This window comes from Mirounga angustirostris, unplaced genomic scaffold (genome assembly GCF_029215605.1).
Source record: "Mirounga angustirostris isolate CCGP_5_RB_7025 unplaced genomic scaffold, mMirAng1.0.hap1 SCAF_17, whole genome shotgun sequence".
NCBI lineage: Eukaryota > Metazoa > Chordata > Mammalia > Carnivora > Phocidae > Mirounga > Mirounga angustirostris.
Window position 1 is genome coordinate 49,948,619 of NW_026991725.1, and position 24,507 is coordinate 49,973,125.

A 24,507-nucleotide genomic window follows, 5' to 3' on the forward strand; every position below is an offset into this window, starting at 1 on the left:
CTTTGAAAACCTCTGCGTCGCAGCCTCTGGTTCGTCCTGGATACTAGGAAAGGATGTGTGGCCAAGAGTAGCATCTTCCCGTCAGACGGGACCTGCCATGAATAAATGAAGATGAAATGGGTCAGCCCAAGATTTGAATAGGCCATTTCAAACCTGTGTGTGGTTAGTGGAGTCGACAGGACTTAGGTTTGAGTTCTAGCACTGCCTCTCAATACCGCTGTTTCCGTGGGCTAGTTGTGAACTGCTTTGAGACTCAGTTTGCTCCACCTGTAGAATGGGTATTTGAATCCCTGAGCTGTGAGCATCAGATGAGGTCCTGAAAACAAGTGATTGGCCGGTCAATATCGAGACACTCATCAAGTCTGAGTTCCCTCTCCTCACCCTTCACCGAGGGCAAAGCTAAGCTCTCCCCGGGCTCTGGATGTCCACCCCCACGTCCACCTTGGACGTGGCCAGACATCGGGCTGTCTTTGTAACTCCAGTGTCTTTGTTCCCTCTCCTCTGGCTCCTCGCCTCCCCTTACCATCCTTCTCAGTGTTCTCAATCCCCATCTCTGAAAAAAACCTTACTGCAAACCAGCAAGGCCATAATACAGCCTTACTCCCGTCATTTCTTCCCCAAATATGTTGAAGACGGATCTGCGCTGGTCCTTTGGACATCTTGGCAGCCACTGGTCCCATTTTGTCCCCACCACGTAGTGATAAAAGCTCATGGCCAAGTCCGGTCAACTTTCCTCAGGCTACAGCCATCTTGACGGCTCTCGAGTGTTCGTGGTCAGTCCCCCACTCATGTCCTCCTTCATCCTCCTTGTCACTCCCTTATTACTACTGGGGACTACTCTGTGGGCTTCCCAACCTGCCTGCCTTCTCCCACTCCCCCAAAAGCAGGCATGGCTCAAGGTTCTGACTTCGGCTCCCATGGGAAGTAACCATGGCCAGGCCAGAGGTCAGCAAACTATTCTATAAGATGCCAGATAGTAAATACTGTAGCCGCTGCAGGCCGTATGGTCTCTGTTGGGATGACTTGGCTCTGTCGTTATGGCCTAAGGCACTGTAGATAGAGCAGGAGTGAGTGCGCCTGGCTGTGTTGCAGGACGGCTCAATATACAAAATGGGAGAAGGGCCCGATTTTGCCATCCACCCCCCCCGCCCCGTCTGGTGGAAACGGTATGGCCCATGGGGCAGGTGTACCCGGTTTCACAACCTGGCGCCCACACTCGCTAGTTCCATTATGTTGGACAAGTTACTTAGACTCTGTGCTCCTTGATACCCTCATCTGCAAGAGGGAGTAATCCTGATGCTTTCTGCGGTGCTGTTGTTAGGGGGCGTGGGATCACATGCGGTGCCTCCTTCAGAGAATCTGAGGCTTGCCCCCTCCTCCTCCCTTCCTCCTATTCCCCACTCCCCCGCACCCAGTTTTCCTCCCCTTTCTCTCTACCTCCCCAGCCTGCACAATCTCACCCACACTCCCATCTCCAACCCCTACCTCCAACTCCTTGCCTGATCTGCTTTTGAGTTTAAAATCTGCACATTCCACGCCAACTGGGCAGTTCTGCTCGAATGCACCATTTGCATCTCAATCTCTGCGCGCATGCGAAGGAAAACGCATCATCGCATCCTCCTAAGCAGACCTGTGCCCACCCCCGACCTCCCCCAACTGGCGCACTCACAGCGAGGCTTTCTGAAACCTCTGACACCTCCCTCGCGTGCAAGAGACCAGGACGGACCGTCCGCTCATGCTGTCTCCCTCTCCTTTGCTTTCCATGGCCCTCAGTCCCTGTCGATCTCTCACTACCCCCCCCCCCCCCCACCGCTGAGCTTCGCGAGTGGTCTCCCTGCCCCCACACCTCTCCCTACACCTGTTCTGCACCTGCTACCACAGGCAGAGCCTGGCCATGTCCCTCTACAGTCCCTGAAGTCTCTCTTCGCTTTCCAAACATCTCAATCCTCGTCTTGCTTCCAGTGTCCCCTGGTGAACACCCCTGACCCATGTGCTTGCTCGCTTTTTCCAGAATATTCTTTCATCTGTTTTCTTTCTGCAGTCCTTTCCTCCAGCTCTCCCCAAGCGCCGTCTCTGCCTGTCACGTTCTTTCCTGCTCCTCGGGACCCAGACCAGATGTCTGAAACCACACACGGCCCCCCCTCCCCTCACCTCCCCGCCAGCAAGATCTCTTCTTCCTCAACTGGGCGCTCAGAGCCCCGTGCGAGACTGAGCTTATCTCAGGCACGCATTTTCCGTGTACTTTTATGAAGTATTGTGTACTTGCTTTATCTCTCCCTCTAGATTAAACATTCCTCCAGAGATTCGAGAAATGTTTGGCCCTTCACGCAGCCCCAGCACCGTGTCTGCACGTGGCCTGGGTGAGCTGAGCTGGCGTGTTGTACCCTGAGCTAACCTGGCAGCCCCACCCGCCCCTCTGTGGGCAGAGGGGATGTCTGCACATGGGGAAATGTCGATGGTGAGGAACAGGTTTCAATTTCCCGGGCTTGGGGCTGTGAGCTTTCCTTGCCCTTGGGCTTTGGTCGCTGCAGAGTGGGCGAGTGGGTGTGCGTTTGTTTCTGTGAGCGTGCATTTCTGGTAGGTGTGTGGCAGGTGTGAGGGTGTGTGTGTTTGTGTTTGGGGGGCGTGTAGCTGTACACCCTCTAGTAAAACGATCAGAGTCCTCACCTGACTTTGCCTGGGGGCTTATCTCTATCTCTAAGAAGTGCCCAGCAGGCGGAACACGGAACAAACAGATCTTGCGAGAATATAGTGACCGAGTGATAAAATCAGATGGTGGGTTGTCTAGCTTGGTACACAAGGCACGCATTCTGAAACTCCTGGGGGGGGGCACTTTGAGGTTTAGAGGCCAGGGTGACCCGAGCTCTATATCCGACCTCACGCCAGGGATGCGACCCGCCTAGTTTGGGGAGGGGGTGCGGGTGTTCTAGCAAACTCATCGTCCTGAGACTGAAGGACGAGCTTGGAAGGGTGGCATCGGGCTCTGAATTAAGGGGGGGTCCATGCTCTTTCCTTGACACCATTCTGAGAATCAGAGAACTGGCAGAGCCAGTTAGAAACTGCCCATAGATCATGAATGTGGTTGGAGATCATGCCCAGGCCAAAGGTCACAGAATGTAAGGGGATCAAGATGAGTCATTTTCAGAAATACAGTTTAGCATCAGAACTTGTGTTCACAGGAAGCCTTCCGTGGAAGTTCAGTTGATAAAACTGCAGGAAACCCCACTATTCTGGGGGGTATGTGTGTGTTGTGGGGTGGGTAGGGCTGCCGGATTCATGCCTGCTTGCTGTCTCCTACCCCAGCCCCTGAGGGGTCTTCTCAGAGCCTGGTTAGAACCGTCCATGGGGACCAGGTCCCCTACTCTAAAGGGAAGTAATGTGACTTGCCCAAGGTCATCTGGGGGTGGTGGGCAGCCCCCTGAACAGTAAGTAGGTCCTAGCCCACACTGATTTGTCACTCTGGGCCAGCCTCGGGCATTGCAGGAGATGGAGGGACCCAGAGAGGCAGGCTCTGAGGGTTCCATAGAACATGAAGTTTGGGAACTGAAAAGATGAAGGTGACATTTGCATGACTGTAGGGTCTTAAGCTTTTAAAGCCCCCTTGAGCCTGGACAAAAGTCTGGTGTTCTGGGGGAGCTTCCTTTCTCTCATACCTACTGAAAATTTTTAATGCCATACCCTGTCTTAAGAAGTGATCATAACACTTTAAGGCTGTCTGTCTTGGAGGAAGGTCTTACCCCTCTGTAATGCACCAGATACCTGCATCGTGAGAGTTTCAATGGAGTGCTCCTTGTTTCATTTAATCATCACTCATGGGTGCCGTACACACATTAACCTACTTGATCTGTGCAACATCCTTATGGAGTAGGAGCTAATCTGATCATCATATCTGAAGTAAGGCCTGTCATTAGCACCATCTCCATTTTACAGGTTTGGAAAGTAGGGCATGGGGATGTGAGGTAACTTGCTCCGGGACACATAGTGAGGAACAAAGCTGGATTCAAAGCAGTCTGGGTCCTGGCCCATGCTCTTCACCACTGGGCTATTGAACTTCTTTCTATTCAATGAGAGAAGGATGTAAAGGACAAGGAGCCTCACACGAGGGACCCCTTGTTGTTTGGGTAAGTGGCTTAGCTCCCCAAATGAGCTTGACCTGGTGATCATCACCCTCATCACCATCATCATCCATGCCATGGTCAGGGTGGTCTTTTGGAAACATAGATCCAATTATGTTAAGCTCCCACCCTTACTTACATCTCTTTAATAACTTCTTATTGTTCTGAAGATAATGACCAAATTCCTACCCCAGGACCTTTGCTCAAGCCATTGCCTCTTTCTGAAAGATTCCACTTCCTGAGTCAGCTTCTCTGTGGACTGTTCCTGTGAAGTGATGTTTCTTTTCTTCCTAGTCCTCACCTGACTCTTACTGTGCCTCCATTAGTGAGACTATTTGATTACTCTCTCTGTCTCACTAGACGGGAAACCCCTCGAGGGTAGAGATCTATGTACCTTATCCTTCACTGGATCCCTAGAGCCTTGCACAGTGCCTGGCATGCCTTTTGGAACGAACCAATAAATTAGAGGTTCCTTCTTGCTTTGAGGTGTAAACCGACTCCCTCACTACCAGTTTGAGGTGCACCAAGTACCAAGTACTCTCACTTGGGACTCTGGGTCAGTTTACTCACCCTCTTTTATATGTTTGGTAAGGACATGTGACGTTTGTAAAAACCACATGGTGTGCAGAGAGTCTTCTCCTGTCTTCCCTCTTTTTGGCCACGGCAACAACAAGGGTGGGTACTATTATCCTCGTTTTACAGATGAGGAGACTGAGGCTCGGGACAGGTTGCAACCTGTCCAGTGTCACCCAGTGAACAAGTTGGTGCCACTCGGAGTGGGACCCGGGCCCTCGGACACCCCACCTCCTTTCCTTCCATCCGCTGGGACCAGATTTTACCCTCCCCCTCTGGAAACCTCTTCAAACTGCTGCTCTGGTCTCTCCATTCCAAGGGTCAGATGGAATCCCCCAGAAGAGCCACGTAGATCATTATCTCCTCCTTCCAACCCAGCCATGACCTTTATCCTCTCAGCCAGTGCTGGAAAGGGAGTGCCCAGCTGTGCCAGGTTCCTGGCCACGGGGGGAGGAGGGGATGACGATCATCAGCCCAAGCAGGGCTCTAGTCTCAGTCTCCTGGGGAGAGCTGCACATAATGCAGGGCTGTGGGGCCAGGCCAGCCCTATCCTGGGTGCTTCGTGTCCCCGTGAAAAATCGTACAGTTATCTGCATCCTTGGGTACATGCAGTCAAGCGAGTTGCTGGCCTGGCTGGGAGGTGCAGCTCGGTTGATGGAATGGTCCGCCACGGTCTCTTGACTTCTGAGTCTCTCAGGCCGGCCGTGGCGGGGTGGGTGGGGGGATGGGGGGGTGGGGACATGGAGTGTGTGTGAGGAGTGTGGGGAGGAGGCAGGTGCACTGAGAGGGGATGTGGAGGTAGGTCCTCCCCCTGTGGGGCATGTCCCGTCCGCAGATGCGGGGAGGAAGCAAGGGAGGAGGGCCGTTCTGGGTGGTTTCCCGCCATAGTCCCGCTTGCACGACCTCCCTCCATGCAAGGGCACAATCAACCACCAGGGAGCTTTCCATCCTCTCCCGGGGCTAAAGTCTCCCCCCAACCCCCACCGCCCCGCTGCTGGACCCTTCCCAACAGAGAATCAAGACGGGCTCCTTTCTCCCAAGTTCTGAGCTGAAGGAGTAACTTCCTGTTCTGCATAGCGGGACCACTCATGGCCTATCGGACGTGGAGGGGGCCGTGGAGACCCTCTTTCTTTCTAGCCTCCATAAGGATGAAGGGCCCCAGGGGAGAGGACACCTGTGGCTGGCACAGGTGCAGTTGGAGCCCAGATTGACAGAAGCCCCGCTCCGCCAGGCCGGCCTCGCGTGCACTCACCTCGTCCCCGCTGGGGCACTCTGCCTGGGAGTGAAAGCATGTCCCTGCTCCTCCAACAGCCCCAGGTTCAGAGTCAGGTGCCCACGGAGCCTGCGTCCCTCCTCCTCTGCCCACGGCCAGACTACAAGTTCAGTTTCTCAAGAGGTTCCTCGATGTTGAAGGAATACCAGCCGATCCAGAGCACCAGGCTGAAAGCCAGGATCAGGGCCCCCGTGTAGACCAGGAAGTCCCAGTAATCAAGGGAGGCGAAGATGCCTATCAGCAAAAGGACCAGACCCACCGCGTCGAGCAGGAGGGCTGACACAAGGAGGAATGCACAGCGCCCCGGGTTGCATCTTCCCCACCGCCTCCCCAGGAGCATTGCCCGGGAGGAGCTGCAGAAGCCCAGCTGCACTCCCAGGGCTGATCTGCATGGGTGGGTGGTGGTTCTGCCTCCTGCAACCTTCGCTCTCGCTGCTGGGGTGTGAGCAAATGAGGGAGCCGTCGGGCTGTCTGGATCCACAAGGAAGTACACGTGGGTCTGCCTTTATGAGCATGGCAGCCAGTGGGCAGGATGCTTCTTAACTGCTTCCTGACTCAGGAACAGTCCCGACCCAAACAGCCTGGCATCACTGGTAATGGGACTGGTCATCACTGAGGCAACCGAGTTCCGTGGCAGGGGAGGAGTCAGGTGCCCTCGGAGGGATCTTCTGCGTCAGCGAGGGGCCGTCCGCTGCCTTGTGCTGACTCTCGAGTCCTAGGCGAGTCCCGGCAGGTTTCTTCATCTCCTGTGGTAGGGCGGGGGTTTTGTCCCCCTCACCCCTCTGCCCTACTCTTCCCGGCGCAGAAGGGAGGTTTTTAAGACAAAGATATGGAAGGGAGTTTGTTGACATAAATAGATTTTGAAATTGTGCCGTGAGAATTGGTCAGGGCTAGAGACCAAATAGAGACCCAGAGCAGATGGGTGTGTCTTGTGCATTTCTCTACTCTGAAGACCCGGGGACCCGGCTTCCGGCACAGGGAAGCTCACCCCACAGATTAAAGTGACCGAAAGGACAGACCAGGGGAGAAGGGGAGGCCTCTGGACATTGGGCGTGGACTAACAGGCTGCTGCAGGCACAAGTCAGGAAAGGTCTACCTGGTTCTCTGTGTCTTTTCCAGACCAGCGGAATTGATGTTTGCCTCCTGTCTCAGGGACGCTGCTCCCATCCCTGAGGGCTTATGTATAACACGGTGGTCTTGTCACTCTGGCCGCTCACAGGGTACGTCCCCGATTCACTGTGGGATCTTTTTTTTTTTTTTTTTAAAGATTTTATTTATTTATTCATGAGAGAGAGAGAGAGGCAGAGGGAGAAGCAGGCTCCCAAGGAGCAGGGAGCCCGATGGGGGACTCGATCCCAGGACCCTGAGATCGTGACCCGAGCCGAAGGCAGACGCTTAACCATCTGAGCCACCCAGGCGCCCTCACTGTGGGATCTTGACCTGCGCGCTGAACCTCTCTGGGACTCGGTTTCCCCACACAAATGAAAGAAGCAATTTCCACTCTTTCTCTCACCTTCCCCAGTGGGTGAGAATAAACAGGTGCCTCCAACTTTGTTTCCTAATGTAAAATAGGCCAGGATGAGTGAGAAACTTTTAGGAAGAAACTCCTGGAGGTGGGGGACAATTATGTGTAATAGATTTTATTTGTGTGTTTGAGAGAGAGAGAGAGAGCATGTGAGCAGGGGGAGAGGGGCAGAGGGAGAGAGAGAAGCAGACTCCATTTTCAGCTGGGAGCCCCGATGAAGGGCTCGATCCATGATCCCGAGATCATGACCTGAGCCGAAACCGAGAGTCAGATGCTCAATGGACTGAGCCACCCAGGTGCCCCCTGTGTTACAGACTTTAGGATCTGAAATATCAGGAGACTTGACTCAAGCCAAGTAGCCAATCTGGAGCATCTCCAAGTGAGAAGTAGCCGAGGGCAATCTCCCAGCCAGTGTTTGCTTCCTTTTCTGGCTATGTCCTCCGAGGCAGTTAGCTATCATGCAGGAGCACCTCCCAGTGCTGGAGAAGCTGACTCCCCCCCTCTCCCCATCTCCTGCTGCCAGCTTTGGCTAGGAGGGCGTCTTGGGAAGAACAGTTGGGCAGTTCCGCAGCCTGCCTTCCCTCCTCCCACCATGTGGCCGTTCTTCCGTGGGGCAAGCGGTGGGCCCCGGGAGGAAGGGGGACCACCCAGCGTGTGAGAGCCCTGAGCGCCCCCACCCCAGGGTCCTTCCTGCTCCTGTTTCCCAACGTCTCGTTTCCTGCGTGTGAAGCGCTCTGGATGTTTACACAGCTGGGACAGACTCGGGGCGGTCGGTGGAAAGCCAGGTGAGACCGGAGCCCTGGAGTGGGACCGCTGGGAGAGGAGGTGGCGACAGGGGGAGCCAGCAGGGCGTGACTGGCCGCGGGGACACAGAGTGCCAGGGAGAGCCCAGGCCAGGGCAGGTCGCGAGCAGGAACCCTCACCTGACTAGACATGGCACAGATTGGGGGGCTCAGTTGGAACAAGGATTGCCCCCCCTCCTCGCACACAGAGCTTTCCTGACCTGTCCCCTCATCAGGGGGAGCAAGCCACTGTGGGAAATCGCCGTGTGACGTTCCCGGAGCTACTGTGACAGAGAACTCCAAACTGGAGGTTCTAACCCCAGAAATGAAGGCTGGAAGTCTGAGATCTGGGTGTCAGCAGGGTGGGTTCCTTCTGAGGGCTGGGAGGGAGACTCCGTTCCCTGCCCCCCTCCTTGCTTCTGGGGGTTTCCTGGAAATCTTGGGCATCCATTGGCTGGTAGGTACATCACCTTCCTATTCAAGTATCATTCTCCTGTATGCCTGTCTCTCTCTGTGTCCGAATGTCCCCTTTCTTTCTTTCTTTTTTTTTTTTTAATTTTATTTATTTATTTTTGCGAGAGAGAGTGAGAGAGAGAGCACCAGCACGGGTGGGGGGTGGGGAGGGAGGGGCAGAGGGAGAAGCAGACTCCCCGCTGAGCGGGGAGCCGATGCAGGACTCAATCCCAGGACCCTGGGATCATGACCTGAGCCGAAGGCAGACGCTTAACGACTGAGTCACCCAGGCGCCCTTGAGTATCCCCTTTCTGTAAGGACCCCAATTATATCGGATGAGGGGTGCATTCTACTGCAGTTTGACTCTCTCTTAACTAATTGCATCTGTTTCCAAACCAGGTCACATTCTGTGGTGTTAGGGGTTAGGATGTCAACATACAAATTTTGGGGGACACAATTCAATTGGTAACAAGAGCTAATAAGCTTGTTTGTTTTTGGACATCCTTTGACTTTAGCTGTAGTGTAGATAGAAGATTGAGACTTGCAAACCGAGCTTTCCAAAACACATTAATTATGAAGTCGGCACCCCATTAGAGGTGGCCCACCATGCCACCAGGAAGAACGAGATGGCCCTGCTTCCTCCTATGTCACTGGGAGAGAAGCTGAGGAGCCCCTGCTGGGCTCTGGCTGCCCCCCACCTTGTCCACTAAGGCAAGGAGCTCGTCCTCTGTGGCTGCCCCCCCTTGTCCACTAAGGCAAGGAGCTCGTCCTCTGCAGATGGGTAACCCTGAGTGACCCCAACACACTTAGAAGCCTCAGCCGAGGTGGGATTTAAGTTAGACCAGTGTTCCTGAGCACTTACTGCGTGTCAGGCAGCTGGGAATAGGATCAGGTACAGAACCTGACACCACGGAGTTAACATCCTAAGAGGGGAGACAGATAAGGAATAACAATTAAGGATACATAAGTGATATAATGTCTAGGGGTGACACATACAATGTAAAGAATTACAAAAACATGGGGCACCTGGGTGGCTCAGTCTGTTAAGCGTCTGACTTCTGGTCTTGGCTCAGGTCACCTTCTCAGGGTCGTGAGATCAAGCCCCATATGGGGCTCCGTGTTCAGCGGGGAGTCTGCTTCTCTCCCTCTCCTCTACCGCTACCCCTTCGCGCCCCCTCCGCCTTTCAAATAAAATAAATAAAATCTTAAAAAACAAGAATTACAAAAACTGGGAAACATAGGACAACGGGCATGTGTGAAGCCTCCCGAACCATGAACGCAGCGTGTAAGGCACAGCAGGATGCCCAGCCCCTTGGTGCCTCCACTTCTGAGACTTCTCGGGCTGTGGGGGCTGTCGTCGCCCCTGAGGCTCAGAGACGTCTGTCCTCCCACTGCTGCCTCGCAGATCTGCCTCCTCTTGGTGACTGGCACCTTGGAAAGCCACGATCTGTCATCTTCCTGTGATGTCACCAGGATGACAGTGTCTCCGTGACCTGGATTCTAAAGGGCAGTCTGAGACCGAGGGACCAGGGACAGGCCAGCCAGGTGCTCAGCTGATGCAGAGTCACAGTTCCCGGGCCCGACTCTATGAATGACCGAGGCCCGGTCACCGGCTGAGTGTCAGGGCTCAGATGTTGGGCGGGCGTAGCCACACCAGCCTGTGCTACTCACTAGCTGTGTGACCTTGGGCAAGTCACTTGCCCTCTCTGTGCCTTGATCTCCTTACTGCAAAATAATCCCTTACTTCTCAGGGTTACTGGAAAGATTACGTGAGTTTGTAGGTGTAAAGGGCTTAGCACCAGCATACTGTAACACAAAATGTTCCTGTTGGGGTCGTCACTGATGTCTACATTCTTTCTGCCCCGATGCGTCTGTAGGGAAAACCCCAGGTTGGAAGGGTTCCACCATCGACTCTCCTGCACAAGCATCTCTCCCCTTTATTGATCTTGGCTCCACCTGGTTGCAGCTCCCTGCCCTCCTGAGTCCCCTGATACCCACTGAGTCCAGTTAGGACACGCTGAGCCCTCTCTCCAGCCTTGATGGGCACAGAACCAGTGGACCAGGGGTGACGGGTCCCTTCTTCCCATGAAATGCTCTTCCAGTCCCCAGACTCCCATCTTTATCTGCACCGTTCTCAATTCTGTCGACTTCCCCTACTCCCATAATCCGGTGTTTGTCATATATGTGCTACATCCAGGATTTGGCTGCAGCTGTGGTCTGCTTCTGTTATTTGTTATAGATTATATTAATTTGTTAATGTGTTATTATAGTAACTTGTTAATTTTGGGGGGTTCTTTTTTTAACTTCAACTCATTACTGTCAGCATCACTGGAAAACTATCACTCACAGTAGACAGCAGGTATTGTAGAATACATACACTGAAAATGAAACAATGTAATTAAACTAGACCACAGGTCCTCACGCTTTTTCCATAATGGGCCAGTTGTTACACATTGTAGACTTTGTGGGCCATACTGTCTCTGTTACAACCACTCAGTTCTGCCATGGTAGCAGAAGAGCCATCAACAATATATAAATGAATGGTGGCTGTGTTCCAATAAAACTTTATTTACAAAACCAGGCAGTGGGCCGAACTTATCAACTCCTGCAAGTTGAAGTTGCCGCTCCCGAGACCTATACTTTCTTTGTCAAATAAAGGCGTGAGTCACATTCTGCATGGAACACTGGGTGTTATACGCAAACAATGAATCATGGAACACTACATCAAAAACTAATGGTGTAATGTATGGTGATTAACATAATATAATAAAAAAATAAATAAATAATAAAGGCCTGAGATTCAGAGGGCATAGTTGCAGTGTTTTCTCAGGCTGGAGCCTAGGGTCAGTGTTTTCAGAAATATATTCCTGCTTGCCTTAGGAGTGTCTGGCAATATTCACAGCTCTTCATTCTTCCTCTGTTGGGGTCCAAGGGGGGCCTTGAGAGACTTCCCTGGAGTGTACTGCCTGGACTTCTAGAATCCCTCTACCTGCTATTCACAGGCTCAGCTCTCTCCCCTGGTCTTCCTATCTTATTCCCCACCGAGCTGATCTAAACGCTCATCATTCCCATCCAGACCTCAAGAGCGTCCCCCCACTGCCACCTCCCCCTTGCTCATCACCTTTACTCTTGGCAGGCTGATGATGTAGCCCCCTATTGAGCAGAGAATCATATTTCTGTGCCTTTTGTTGCACTTTTGTGTACATCGGGCGTGTGTCCACATTCGGCATCTGCTTGTCTCCCCAGAAGCCCCGTGCCTGCCCCAGAGTTGAGAGCACTAAGGAGACTCACCTACGTTCACCCAGTAAGTAGGGAACAACTATAGTTACAACCTGGTCCTGTTGGCTGGGATGCACCAAATCCCTCTTTTCCTTCTCCCTGTCCCCATGCCACCTCTCTCCCCAGCACCCGTGTGATCCAAGTTCGTTTCTTTCTTACAGCATTCAATTTTTACAATTTATTTTTCAAAATTTAATTATAGCAAAATATACACAACATACATTTAGCATTTTAACTATTTTTTTCAGGTTTTTTTTTTTTAAATTTTATTCTTATGTTAATCCCCATACATTACATCATTAGTTTTAGATGAAGTGTTCCATGATTCATTGTTTGTGCACAACACCCAGTGCTCCATGCAGAACGTGCCCTCCTCAATACCCACCACCAGGCTAACCCATCCTCCCACCCTTTAACTATTTTTTAAAAGATTTTTATTTATTTACTTGAGAGAGAGAGAGAGCTAGCTGGGGGCAGAGGGAGAGGGACAAGTAGACTCCATGCTGAGCGCGAGCCTGATGCAAGACTCGATCTCACGACCCTGAGATCATGACCTGAGCCGAAACCAAGAGTTAGACACTTAAGCGACTGAGCCACCCAGGGGCCCGGCATTTTAACTTTTTTTTTTTTAACTGTACAGTCCTATGGCATTAGGTACGTTCACAGTGTTGTGCATCTCCAGAACTTTCTCATTGCCTCAAATGAAACTCTGTCCCCATTAAACACCAACTTCCCAATCCCCTGTCCCCCCAGCCCCTGGCTGCCACCATTCTGCTTTCTGTCTCTAGAAATTTGATTCCTCTAAGTATCTGTTATGAGTGGAATCATGCCGTATTTCCTCGGAACTGGCTTATTTCACTCAGCATGATGTCCTCAAGTTTCGTCCATATTGTAGCATGTGCCGAAAGTTCCTTCCTTTTGAAGCCTGGACGATATGTATCTGTACACCACATTTTGTTTATCCATCTACCTGTCATTGGATGCTCGGGTTGCTTCCGCTTTTCAGCTGTTGTGAATAATGCTGCTGTGAACATGGGCGTACCAATACCTATACGATGAATCCCTGCTTTCAGTTCTTTTGGGTTTATACCTAAAAGTGAAGTTGCCGGATAATATGGTAACTCTGTGTTGAATTTCTGAGCACCCACCATACTGCGCTCACCGGTGAATCCACCATCTTCCATTCCCACCAGCAGCACCCAAGGGCTCCTATGTCCACATCCTCCCCAATACTTGCTGTTTTGCGTTTTGTTTGGGTTTTGGTTTTTTGATAACAACCATCCTAATGGGGGAGGGGTGGATTCCTAGTTGACTTGATAGTTGCTTTTATGATAGTAGCTGGTACATTTACGGAGGTCACTTGTCAAGTTTTCCCTCGTCCTCACTCAGCTGGGCATCCCTTCCAGCCCGGGAATAACGCCGCCTTCTCCTTGTAACTAACGCTTGTAACTAACACCCAGTGTTTATTGACTGGACTCATTTCCTAATACCCAGGACTCGGGACTCGGGAAAGCTGAGTGTCTTACCAGAGTGGCTCCAGCTCAGCCCAGATCCATTCCAAGTTCCTGTGTATCTTTCCTCCCCCTCCTCCCTGGGTCTGAGGAAGCAGTGCTCCCACAGCTCCCTTTCCAAAGCAAAATGCCTCCCTCCACAGTAATACCTCGAAGCCTTATCATCCAGGGAAAACGATCTCCTGCACTTCCACCTGGTTCCCCCCCCCCCCCCCCGCCGCCCCGCCCCCATTTAGTTTTGCTGTCTGTTTCTACTGGCATTCAGCTCTGAATGAATTGCTGGGCACACAGTCAGAGACGTCAGAGCTGAGTCCTGAGACATCACCACCAGGATATCTGCTGGGTTTGGTGCTAGAATCTATCTTTCTGTCACAATTCTTCTTGCCATGATTTGCCTGCCTCGGGAGCAATCAGCTGTGAAGCCTGTTTGCAGGGTGCCGGGGTTAAGCTGCCCAGGACTTGCCTGCCCATGACCCCCTTCCTCTCCCAGCCACGGACCAAGCTCCAGGGTCTCTGCTTGGGTGGGTGCTCACCCAGGCCCCAGAGCCAGAGCTTCAGGCCTGCCCCTCCACTCGTGGACTCTGCTGGGAGCCAGGCTCAGCTCTCTTGAGTCGCCAAAGCATCTTTAGGTGCAGAGTCAGCTCTAAGTGAGCAAGAGAAAAACAGTGCCTGCCTTCAAGGAGCTTAAGGTGGTGAGGGGGTAAAGGAGGTAGAAGTGTGGAGAAGCAGGTGCCCAGCAGTCCTGTCAATTAATGTATAAATACGGCAGAGATCAGTGGTCCAAGGTCAAGGACCCCCTTCCTATGAGAGCATGAGAAAGAAGACATGGACCAAGGCTTCGTTGAGGAACAGATGTTTGAGCTGGGATCCAAAGGTTGAATAGGTGAGGGTCGCTGAGGAGGGGTGAAGAGGAGGTGACAGCATTCCAGGAGCATCTACACAAGCAGTCTAGCGGATGGTGGCACTTTGGTGGGGCTGGGACAGGAGAAAGAGAGGAGGTAAAAAGCCACATTAACATCTTCCTCCCAAGAGCGTCAGGGAGCTGGAGAGTCCTAAGCAGAAGGCGAAGTGATCCATATATTTTTTAAAGATGTTATTTATTTATTTGAGAGAGAAAGAGAGCACAGAGGGTGAAGCAGACTCCCCACTGAGCAGGGAGCCTGATGCGGGGCTCGATCCCAGGACCCTGAGATCATGACCTGAGCCGAAGGCAGACCCTTAACCGACTGAGTCACCCAGGCGCCCCTGATCCATATTTTTGAAAGAGCGTTCTCACTGCTGTGCAGAGAGGAGTATGGAGGGGGCCAAGAATGGGCACCTGGCAAGCAAGTACACAGGTGCAGAAGACCAGGGAAGAGGTGGGGTTGGTGACAGTGATGATGGAAAGAAGTGGATCGACTTGAGAGATAACCAGGGAGCAAAATCAACAGGACACACTGACAGATGCAATGTGAGCATGCGGGAAAGTGAGGGGGTCATGGCTGAATACCAGATTTCTCTTTCATCGAATTGGATGCCGGTGGTGCCTCCTGAGATGGGATACACTGGAAGGGGGCCTGGTGTGGCTCAGAAATCATGATAGACGGGCTGGGAGCTCTATCCCTGGGCTAGGAACATGGATTTGTGGGTCCACAGCAAATTGGTGGTGGGGATGAGATTGCTCATCTTCTTGAGATAGAGCACAGTAAGACAAGAAGCCCTGGGACGGGTCCCAAGGAACTCCCCCATTTAATGGCCGGGTGGAGTAGAATCAGCCAGCCAAGGAGATAGGAAAAGAACACCCACAGAGATAGGAGGTAACCACAGGCTGGTTCTATCTTGAATGCAAAGGGAGAAAATGTTTCAAAAAGGTTAGCATGATCCATTGTGTTGAATGCCGTGGAAAGATCAAGTCTGCTAACATATCTTCCCAGGGCTCAACCAGCGGGGGCACTCCTCGAGAATGGCCTTGTCTTCCCCTCTCTTCTGCAGTGCACCTGCTGGTTGTCCTCCTGAGCCCATGGTTGCTGCGGCTGCAGGCACGTGGGCTCTGGGGCTTTGAGCGAGTGCCTTGACTCTTCTAAGTCTGGCCAGAGGAAACTGGCATGGGAAGTTTTTACCCGTAGGATGGATGAGAACAGGGACCCAAATAATGCAAAGTCTACAGCAAGAACCAAAACACCAAAGACCCTGAAGAGCCTGGCTCACAGGGATCTGGTGCTGGCCTGGAGGGAGGGTCCCTGGGGAGCTGGGGGAAATCCAACAGGTGGGCTAATGCCCTAACTTGGAGGATTTGGAAAAAAAAAATACCACTACAGTGGGATACTTAAAATACCATTGAAATTTCAGAATTTCAATGATAATAGCTATAGCATATTTATTTAAGGATTTGGAAAAGCTCAATAATATTTTAACTAATTACAATGATAAATTATTAATTAATTAATAAAAATTAATGAGGATTTGTATTGTGGTAAGAACACTTAAAATGAGGTTTACCCTCGTCACAAATGTTTATACACACAACACAGTATTGTTAACTGACAGCACAATGTTGTGAGCAGCTCTGTAGAACGTACTCGTCTTGCATAACTGAAATGTTATGATCTTTTAATTTACAAACTTTATTTGAAAGCTACTATGTATCGGGGCACCTGGCTGGCTCAGTCAGAAGAGCACTGGACTCTTGATCTCAGGGTCGTGAGTTCGAGCCCCACATTAGGCATAGGGATTACATAAATAAATATTTTTTTTAAAGCTACTACATGTCATAAGAAGTTACCAAAAAAAAAAAAAAAAAAAAAGCAATAGGAACCAAAAAAAAAAAAAAAAGGAAGAAGTAAAAACTAAAAATAGATACTGAATTTAAAAAAAAAATAGAGAATCAAGAGAAAGAATGTTATTTTTCCAAAATCAGGAAGGCAATGAGAAGACATAGCATGGGACCCAAGTACAATATGTGAAGAGCATAGTATGTAATACATAGTATATGTGTAACATAGGACCATAGTCGGTCTGAGGAGTCCCATTCCTGAGTGGTTCGCAGTTGTGTTGGTATAGACCAGCCCTGCCCAGTAGGACTTCTGCCACGAAGGAGATGCTCTGTGGTCTCTGTTGTCCAATATGGTAGCAACTACGCATGTGTGGCGATGGAGCATCTGAAATGTGGCTATTGTGGCCGAGGAACTGAATGTTGAGTTACACTAAATTGTAGTTACCCTGAGTGTAAATGTAAACAGCCAGATGTGGCGACCCTATTGGATAGCACCCGTTCATTTCTTCAAAGACTTGGACCTTTCCCATTTGGCAGGTCCCAACTGGCCTTCTTGAGCTCCCTGGGCCTCCAAAGAAGGTGCTTTGGCCTTAGGATCAAGAGACCTAGCTTCAAGGCTGATTCTGCCCCCTCTTAGCCAAGGGACTGGCGTCCAGCCCTGGAGCTTACACACTGCCCTGGAGCCCATGGGCTCTGGGAAGCTACAGGGATCTCCCCCAGTGATGATGTCTAAGGGCAGACAGGTGGTTCCTGGAGGTAGAAGTTGGGGAAGTAGAAGAAGGGAAGACTAGGGAACCGAGGGGGCCAATGTCTTTGCTCAGACCCATCTATACTGGCATCTACAGAGCAGGCTATTGCCTACACAGCCAGGGGTCGATCCTCAGCTTCCCCGGGCAGGAGGCCCAGGGCTCAGAACACTTGGCCTACTTGGCCTTGCACTGGGTTCTTTGGGACCTGTGTTCTTAAACCCACAAAGAGTTGTGGAATCTCTCTTCCCAGGCCCTAAGTGCTTTGTCCTCACCAAGCCAAACTGCTGCTTTTCCTTGCTGGAGAAGGAAGGAGGCTGAGGACCGGGGATAGGATGAGGGTGGAGGTTGAAGCAGACGCCTCCCTGGGTCCCTTGTCCGTCTGTACAGGATTGCTTGTAACCACGGGCAAGTGGGAATTTCCATCTCTTCTCCTGTAGGCCAGGAGCAGTAATATCTACCCTCATGACTCCTGCACAGAGTAGTTGTAAGAACAAACCCCCACCATCCACTTAACGAGCACAGAGTTCTTCAATGAGATGATGCACTCCACATAAAGCTGAGAGAATCAGCAAGGCCGGTTGGGAACCCCAGGGTACTTCAAGGAAGACTTCCTGGAAGAGGCGATGCTTGAGCTAGGAGTCAGCTAGATGGAAGAGGGGATCAGAATAGTGTCGGCCCAGGAAGGAACGTGTGGAAAGATGCAGAGGCATGATGTTGTGAGAGGTGCTAAGCTGTGGGTCTGGGGTGCGGGGTGAGTGGCAGGGAAGTCCGTAAGTCTGGGGTTAGGAGCGGGACTCGTCAGGAAGGCCTCAGCTGAATGGAGGAGTGTGAGCTCCATCTCGCTTAGGATGGGAGCAGGTCACGGTTCAGGGGCAGGGCCAGGAGTGGTGACAGGATCAGAAGCACCTTTTAGAAAGATGCTCTGGCTGCAATATGGAGAACGGATTGGAGCAGGACAAGCCTGAATGAGGACGCTGGTGACCTAACCCAGGGGCACTGGGGCTGGAGAAAGGGAGGACCTGGAGGGGATTAGGAGACAGATTGGGTGTAGGGGTGTGGGAGAAGGAGGATGGATTGGTGCTGTTACCCTCCGCTGATACACACGTGGACCTGGAGGAGGCAGCGTGGGGGGACACAGGGTGAATTCTTCTGACACCAGTCAGCGTGGCCATCCAGGTTGGGATGTGCTATCTGGGGCTCAGCATGGCTGACTTGGGTGATGTTAACGGAAGCCGGGGCTCGGGCGCAGGAAGTGGGGTGGCTGGGGGTGACTGACGCAGAGGGATGGAGGGCTAAATGGGCACGAGGAGGACGAGGATCCTGGACAGGCATGTGTGGTCAAGGAGCAGCGAGAACAGTAGAAGGCTGAGCAGAAGGAGAGGCACCACCCAACAAGGCTACAGGCCAACAGCATGGCCCCCTCCCCACCAGGTCCCCTTTGGGAAGGAGTTGGGGTGGGAGTCACACCGCCGTGGGGAGGAGAGCGGGGAGGCGTGGAGGAGGAGAGAGATGGCGTCTCCAACACCCACAGGGCTTCCCTGCTCAGGGAGCCTCCCTCTGCTGGAATGTTCTGCCCCAAACCTTCCCATGGAGGCCTCCTCCTCCAGGCCTCCACACAAAGGCCCCCTCCTGCGACCCCGCTCTCAGGGAGCACCTGCCTCCCCGTCACCCACCCTCTCCCTGCTCCCTGACTCGTGGTCCACATCGGTCTCTGACACCAACTCATTCATTTCTGATGTCCTTGTTCACGGCCGGGCCCGGAGTATGGAGGGATCTGTTCTGTTCACCTCCTTCTCCCCGGCTCCCAATGCAGCATTCACAAGGCGCTCATAGCTCCGTGTCGAACGGACAAATGGAACAATGTTGTCTTTCATGGGCCATATGTGAAAGGGCTTTGTAAGCCATCCCAGGCCCTTCCCAGGCGGGCATCTTCCATCCTCCGGACCAGGCAGGCCTCATTCTGCAGCCGCCCGTCTGGCCACGCAGTGGCCACACCCGCCCCAGCCTTTCTGCTCCCCAGCGCCCGCTTTCCGGGGAGCCCGCCTCCCTCCCTTCCATCCTTTTGTTGGGATGAACCTGACCGCGGCCTCCCTGGCCTTGACTGTGGCTTGCATACTTGGCGGCCCTCATTAGTCTGCTTATGCTGCCGAAAGTGAACACACCCTCACCCCAGGACTGGCAATTACAGCCGGCTCATTACATGGAGCTTTTCTTTCCCTCTTCCAGTGAATGGGCACCAGGGGAGGGTTTGGCGTTCATGCTCAGAATTACTCACTTGGGGTTCTTCCCTGAGTTTTATGAGGCTCTTACCTGGATTCTAAGCGAAAATGTGCATGTAGTGAATTAGTCTGGGACGAGGCTCTCTAACAATTACAGAGCCCAATGCTCGGTTGCAAAAATGCTGCCTTTCTGTGTGTGAAATCAGATATCTAAGTCCTGGCTGGGAGTCTCATGGCTTCACAAGCTCTTCTCACCGAGGGCTTGGGAATTCCTGCATTCTGTCTGAAATTCTCTCTCTCGGAAACGACCATGGCAACAACATCTGCCTTTCACTGAACACCTACTGGGTGGTTGGACCCTTCTGTTACCTTATTTAATCCTGATGAGGCCCTCGTGAGGTCATTACCATCCTCCCACCCATAACTGGAAATCTGAGCCAGAAATGCAGAAGGCACGCTGTATAGAAATTAGCTTGTGGAGTCGGATTTTGGAACCCAGGCCCGTCTATTGCCAAAGCTCCGAATGTCCCATGACCATAATTGCTCCTTACCAAAGAAGTGGTCATTTTTTCTCAAGCTGGATCTTTTCTTTCCTAAGCAGCTCACCCTTAGTTTTACAGACTCGCACTCTTCCCTTACATAAAATCACTCAGGAGAACATCCAAATCTTGCCTTCACTGCCTCGTGTCATCGGCTGTATTAATAATAACTAATATTCAGGGCTTACCATATAGAAACCTTACGTGGATCACCCAATTAATGCGCAGGAGGTGGTAGGTACTTTTATTAAGGCTATTTGCAGTTGTGGAGGTGGGGTAGGGAGAGGTGAAGCAAGTTGTTCAGGGTCAGAAACCTGACGAGGCTCCGATGAGATGTGAGCTCAGGTGGGCTGTCTCTAGAGTCCGTGTTCTCAACCAGCAAAGGACTCTCTGTGCTCGGTAAATTTAGCTTAATTTTGACACCTGGGAGTCACCTGAGTGTCTAGGTGTCTCCTCCAATTAACGGTGCTAGTTTTATAGGCTCAGTCCTTTCCTACCGCCCTCTTCCTCCCAGCCCTGCCTCTGCTCTTACGACAGGTGGGGTAGCTTGATAGGTCAAAGGGCAAGCGGTGCCCTGGGTGAACCCCGCTCTTTTCCCGGTCTGCCACCCAGATGCCCAGTCTGAGGAAGGTCCCTGGAGGGTGAGAAGTCGGGACCATCATGGTCCTACTTTGCCCTCCCTTTCCTCTCTCCTTAGAGACTTAGAGAATGCTTTGAAGGGGAGGACCAATACATTGCACTGAGTTGGAACTTCTTTTTTTTTTTTTTTTAAAGATTTTATTTATTTTTTGACAGAGAGAGAGACAGAGAGAGAGGGAACACAAGCAGGGGGAGTGGGAGAGGGAGAAGCAGGCTCCCTGCTGAGCAGGGAGCCCGATGTGGGGCTCTATCCCAGGACCCTGGGATCATGACCTGAGCCGAAGGCAGACGCTTAACGACTGAGCCACCCAGGTGCCCCGAGTTGGAACTTCTTTATGATAGTCTTTGTTCTAAGCATATCCATCTGGATCTCATCAAATAGTATTTGGGCTTTAGAAGAAGAAGAAAAGCACGCTTGTCCCAGCCTTGCCACCTGCATAGATAGGAACTGCATTTGGCTGCAGGTAGCGGACTCAAAACGATGGTGTCTGAAATGGGGTAAGGTGTGATGGTTATCTCCAATAGGAGATGGGCTTAGGATTCCGGTGGCTCCCTGGAGGTCACTGGCGTCACAGGACTGTTCTCACTTCCTGCTTTGCTACTCTTGGCTGTGGCTTCCATTCTCAGCCTCAGTTCATGGCCCCAAAATGGCAGCTGCAGCTCCAGCCATCACGTCTGCCTTCAAAGAAGGACAGGCAAAGGGAAACGAGCTTTTGGCTGATGAAGAGCTTTTCTTGCTAATGATTTCCCTGTATATTTCAGTGGTCAAACTTTGTCATGAGGGAGGCTGGGAATGTTGTGTTTTTCGGCTGGGCATGTTGCTACCTCCAATAGCATAGAGGTTTTATTACAGAGAAAGTTGGGGGAAAAGGATATCGCATATCCTTCGGCAAGTAGTCATTTCTGACATCTTCTCCAGAATACCAAGTTTCTGGCCTGGGAAGCTTGCCGAATGGTGGCGAATGGTAGTATCAAAGGGGGAGCAGGATGAATTCCATTTGGGGGCAGGTTGAGTCTAAGCTGCTGGCGATACTAAGATGAAGGTTTTGGTAGCAGGCAGAACAGTGGCTCCCAGAGATGTCTGCGTCCAAATCTCTGAAACTTGCCAAGAGGTTACCTTACATGGCAAACAGGAGTTTGCAGATGTGATGAAGTTAAGGGGCGACTCGTGGTCCCCCCAAATTCACGATGAAGTGCTGACCCCCAGTCCCTCAGGATGTGACTGTATTTGGAGACAAGGTCTTTAAGAGGTAATTGAGTTAACATGAGGTCGTTAGGGTGGGCTCTAATCCGGCTATGACTGGTGTCTTTATAAGAAGAGGAGATCAGGATGCAGACATGCCCAGTGCAGGAAGACCGCGTGAAGACACAGGGGGAAGGTGGCCGTCTGCACGCCAAGGAGAGAGCCCTCATGAGAACCCAGCCCCACAGGCACCTTGGTCTTGGGCCTCTGGCCTCCGGAACTGTGCGAAAATAAATGTGTGTTGTTTCAGCCCACCAGCCTGTGGTACTTTGTTATGGCCGCCCTAGCAAGCTCATCCAAGGATCTCCCCAGTTGGGAAGACTATCTTGGATTTTCCAGGTGGGCCCCAATGTAATCCCAAGGACCCTTATACATGAAAGAAGGAAACAAGAGAGACCAAGAAGGAGAAGAGGTGGCAGAAGTTGAGGTCAGACTGATGTGATGGCCGGCTCTGAAGATGGAGGAAGGGGCCGCAAGCCAAGGGCTGTGGTAGCCTCTGGAAGCTGGCTAAAGCAAGGAGCAAGTCTTCCCCAAGAGCCCCTGAGACACCTCGATTTTAGCCCTATGAGTTCCATTTTGGACTTGGGACTTCCAGAATATTTAAGGTAATAAATGTGCTTGTCTTAAGCTAGTATGTGATTTTTTTCTTTTCTTTCTTTCTTTTTCTTTCTTTCTTTCTTTCTTTCTTTCTTTCTTTCTTTCTTTCTTTCTTTCTTTCTTTCTTTCTTCCTTCCTTCCTTCCTTCCTTCCTTCCTTCCTCCCTCCCTTCCTTTTTCTTCCTTTCTTTCTTTCTTTCTTTCTTTCTTTCTTTCTTTCTTTCTTTCTTTCTTTCTTTCTTTCTTTCTTCCTTCCTTCCTTCCTTCCTTCCTTCCTCCCTTCCTTTTCCTTTCTTTCTTTCTTTCTTTCTTTCTTTCTTTCTTTCTTTCTTTCTTTCTTTCTTTCTTCCTTCCTTCCTTCCTTCCTTCCTTCCTTCCTTCCTTCCTTCCTTCCTTCCTTCCTTCCTTCCTTCCTTTCTTTCTTCCTTCCTTCCTTCCTTCCTTCCTTTCTTTCTTCTTTCTTTCTTTCTTTCTTTCTTTCTTTCTTTCTTTCTTTCTTTCTTCCTTCCTTCCTTCCTTCCTTCCTCCCTTCCTTTTTCTTTTCTTTCTTTCTTTCTTTCTTTCTTTCTTTCTTTCTTTCTTTCTTTCTTTCTTTCTCTTCTTTCTTTCTTTCTTTCTTTTCTTCTTTCTTTCTTTCTCTTTCTTTCTTTCTTTCTTTCTCTTTCTTTCTCTCTTTCTCTTTTTCTTTCTTTCTTTCTTTCATTCTTTCTTTCTTTCTTTCTCCTTCCTTCCTTCCTTCCTTCCTTCCTTCCTTCCTTCCTTCCTTCCTTCCTCCCTCCCTTCCTTTTTCTTTCTTTCTTTCTTTCTTTCTTTCTTTCTTTCTTTCTTTCTTTCTTTCTTTCTTTCTTTCTTTCTTTCTTCCTTCCTTCCTTCCTTCCTTCCTTCCTTCCTTCCTTCCTTCCTCCCTTCCTTTTTCTTTCTTTCTTTCTTTCTTTCTTTCTTTCTTTCTTTCTTTCTTTCTTTCTTTCTTTCTTTCTTTCTTCTTCTCTTCTCTTTTTTTACAGTAGCAATAGAGAGCTAACGCGTTGTCCAATGGCATTGGGACAAATGGGGATAGATTTGGGGACTCACAGCACACAGGATAATTGACGCCACTGTCAACAAGAAACCGTTCAGAGACGTGTTTGAATGAGGACGGGTGAGGTCTAGGGCAGAACCTGCGGAGAGACCAACATAGCGGGACAGAGCGACTCACACCGCCGTTCTTTGGATGGGAGGGTCTCAGGACAGAAGTGTAGTCACATGGAGGAAGGGATTCCCCTCCCCCAACCCCGAGCATGTTCTTTAAAAGTGGCGACTTTGAAACCGACTCGAGGCTGTGAGGGAAAGGTTTTGGAAGAAGCAGTGAAAACCAAGACCGTGAGATAGAGTAGTGAATATAATCGGGAGGGAGTGGCTTTTTATGTGCTAACCTCCCTACCCACCCCAGCCCCCCCACTAACCAGCCGGGCACCCCCACTCCTGTCCCCTGGGTCCAGTCTCCTCCTTCCCACCCCCGATGTGATCACCTGGCACAGCACCATCCCAGAGACTTGAAAGGCCGACTGGGGCCGGGTTGGCCCGGGGGCTCATCCTCTGTCCTCCCACAGCGCCCCTGCTTCCCTCCAGCCCTGTCATACTGCCCCACAATCAGTGACCCTCAGCCCCCTCCTCTGAGGACCAGCTTGCTTGCTTGCCAGGTCTGAGCATGAATCCTCATCTCCTCAGCCCCAGATCCGATGTCTGACTCACGGTCCATGCTTGGGGGACTGAAATGCTGGGCTAACGGCTACTCCCGAGGGCCAGATCCAGAGACCCTGTCTGAGTAGAGATCAGAGCCTACGCACCGTCAGTGAGTTAGACAGATACTGCCATAGTAGAATCCTGCGTCCCTCCCCTTCCGGGCCTCCCTCCCCTGCAGCCCTGCAGGAAAATGCCCCTTACTTACATCCACACTGCTTTAGCACTGGAAGATGAGCCGAGCTTGGTCTGCATGATTATCAGAGGGACTGTGGGTAACTGCTGATCCTATTCTTGCCAGTCACTCACTGTGGTGCTTTTGCCGGAGGGCCCTGCTGGGCAGTGGGAGATGGTCTTCATTCCCGTGGCGGGGGGGAAGGGGTGACGCTTGCTGAGCCTTCTTTCTCTTTGAGGTAGGAGATCTGACCAGGATACCCCCTCCTTCCCACACCTGCCACTCCAGGGAGAAGTGAGCAGAGTCCCTCAGGTAGAGCAGGCCCCCACTGGAGACCCGAGGGAGTGGGCGGCACAGGGCCAGGG

At 51.5% G+C, this 24,507-nt stretch overlaps 2 protein-coding genes across 5 annotated transcripts in view; one reads left to right on the forward strand and one right to left on the reverse strand.

The window, feature by feature from the left end:
• The window catches only part of ADPRM (ADP-ribose/CDP-alcohol diphosphatase, manganese dependent), a 280,967-nt gene that overhangs the window by 92,961 nt on the left and 163,499 nt on the right, over positions 1-24,507 (forward strand). The gene's annotated exons all lie outside the window — the stretch shown is intronic.
• Positions 5,841-6,427, reverse strand: TMEM238L (transmembrane protein 238 like). The gene has a single exon (XM_045889849.3). The coding sequence runs from the start codon at positions 6,299-6,301 to the stop codon at positions 6,062-6,064; it is 240 nt and encodes a 79-aa protein (XP_045745805.1). The 5' UTR covers positions 6,302-6,427; the 3' UTR covers positions 5,841-6,061.

What these genes read in the sequence shown, in the direction of transcription:
- TMEM238L (XM_045889849.3), bottom strand. Translation starts at nt 6,301, where the DNA reads ATGCTCCTGGGGAGGCGGTGGGGAAGATGCAACCCGGGGCGCTGTGCA.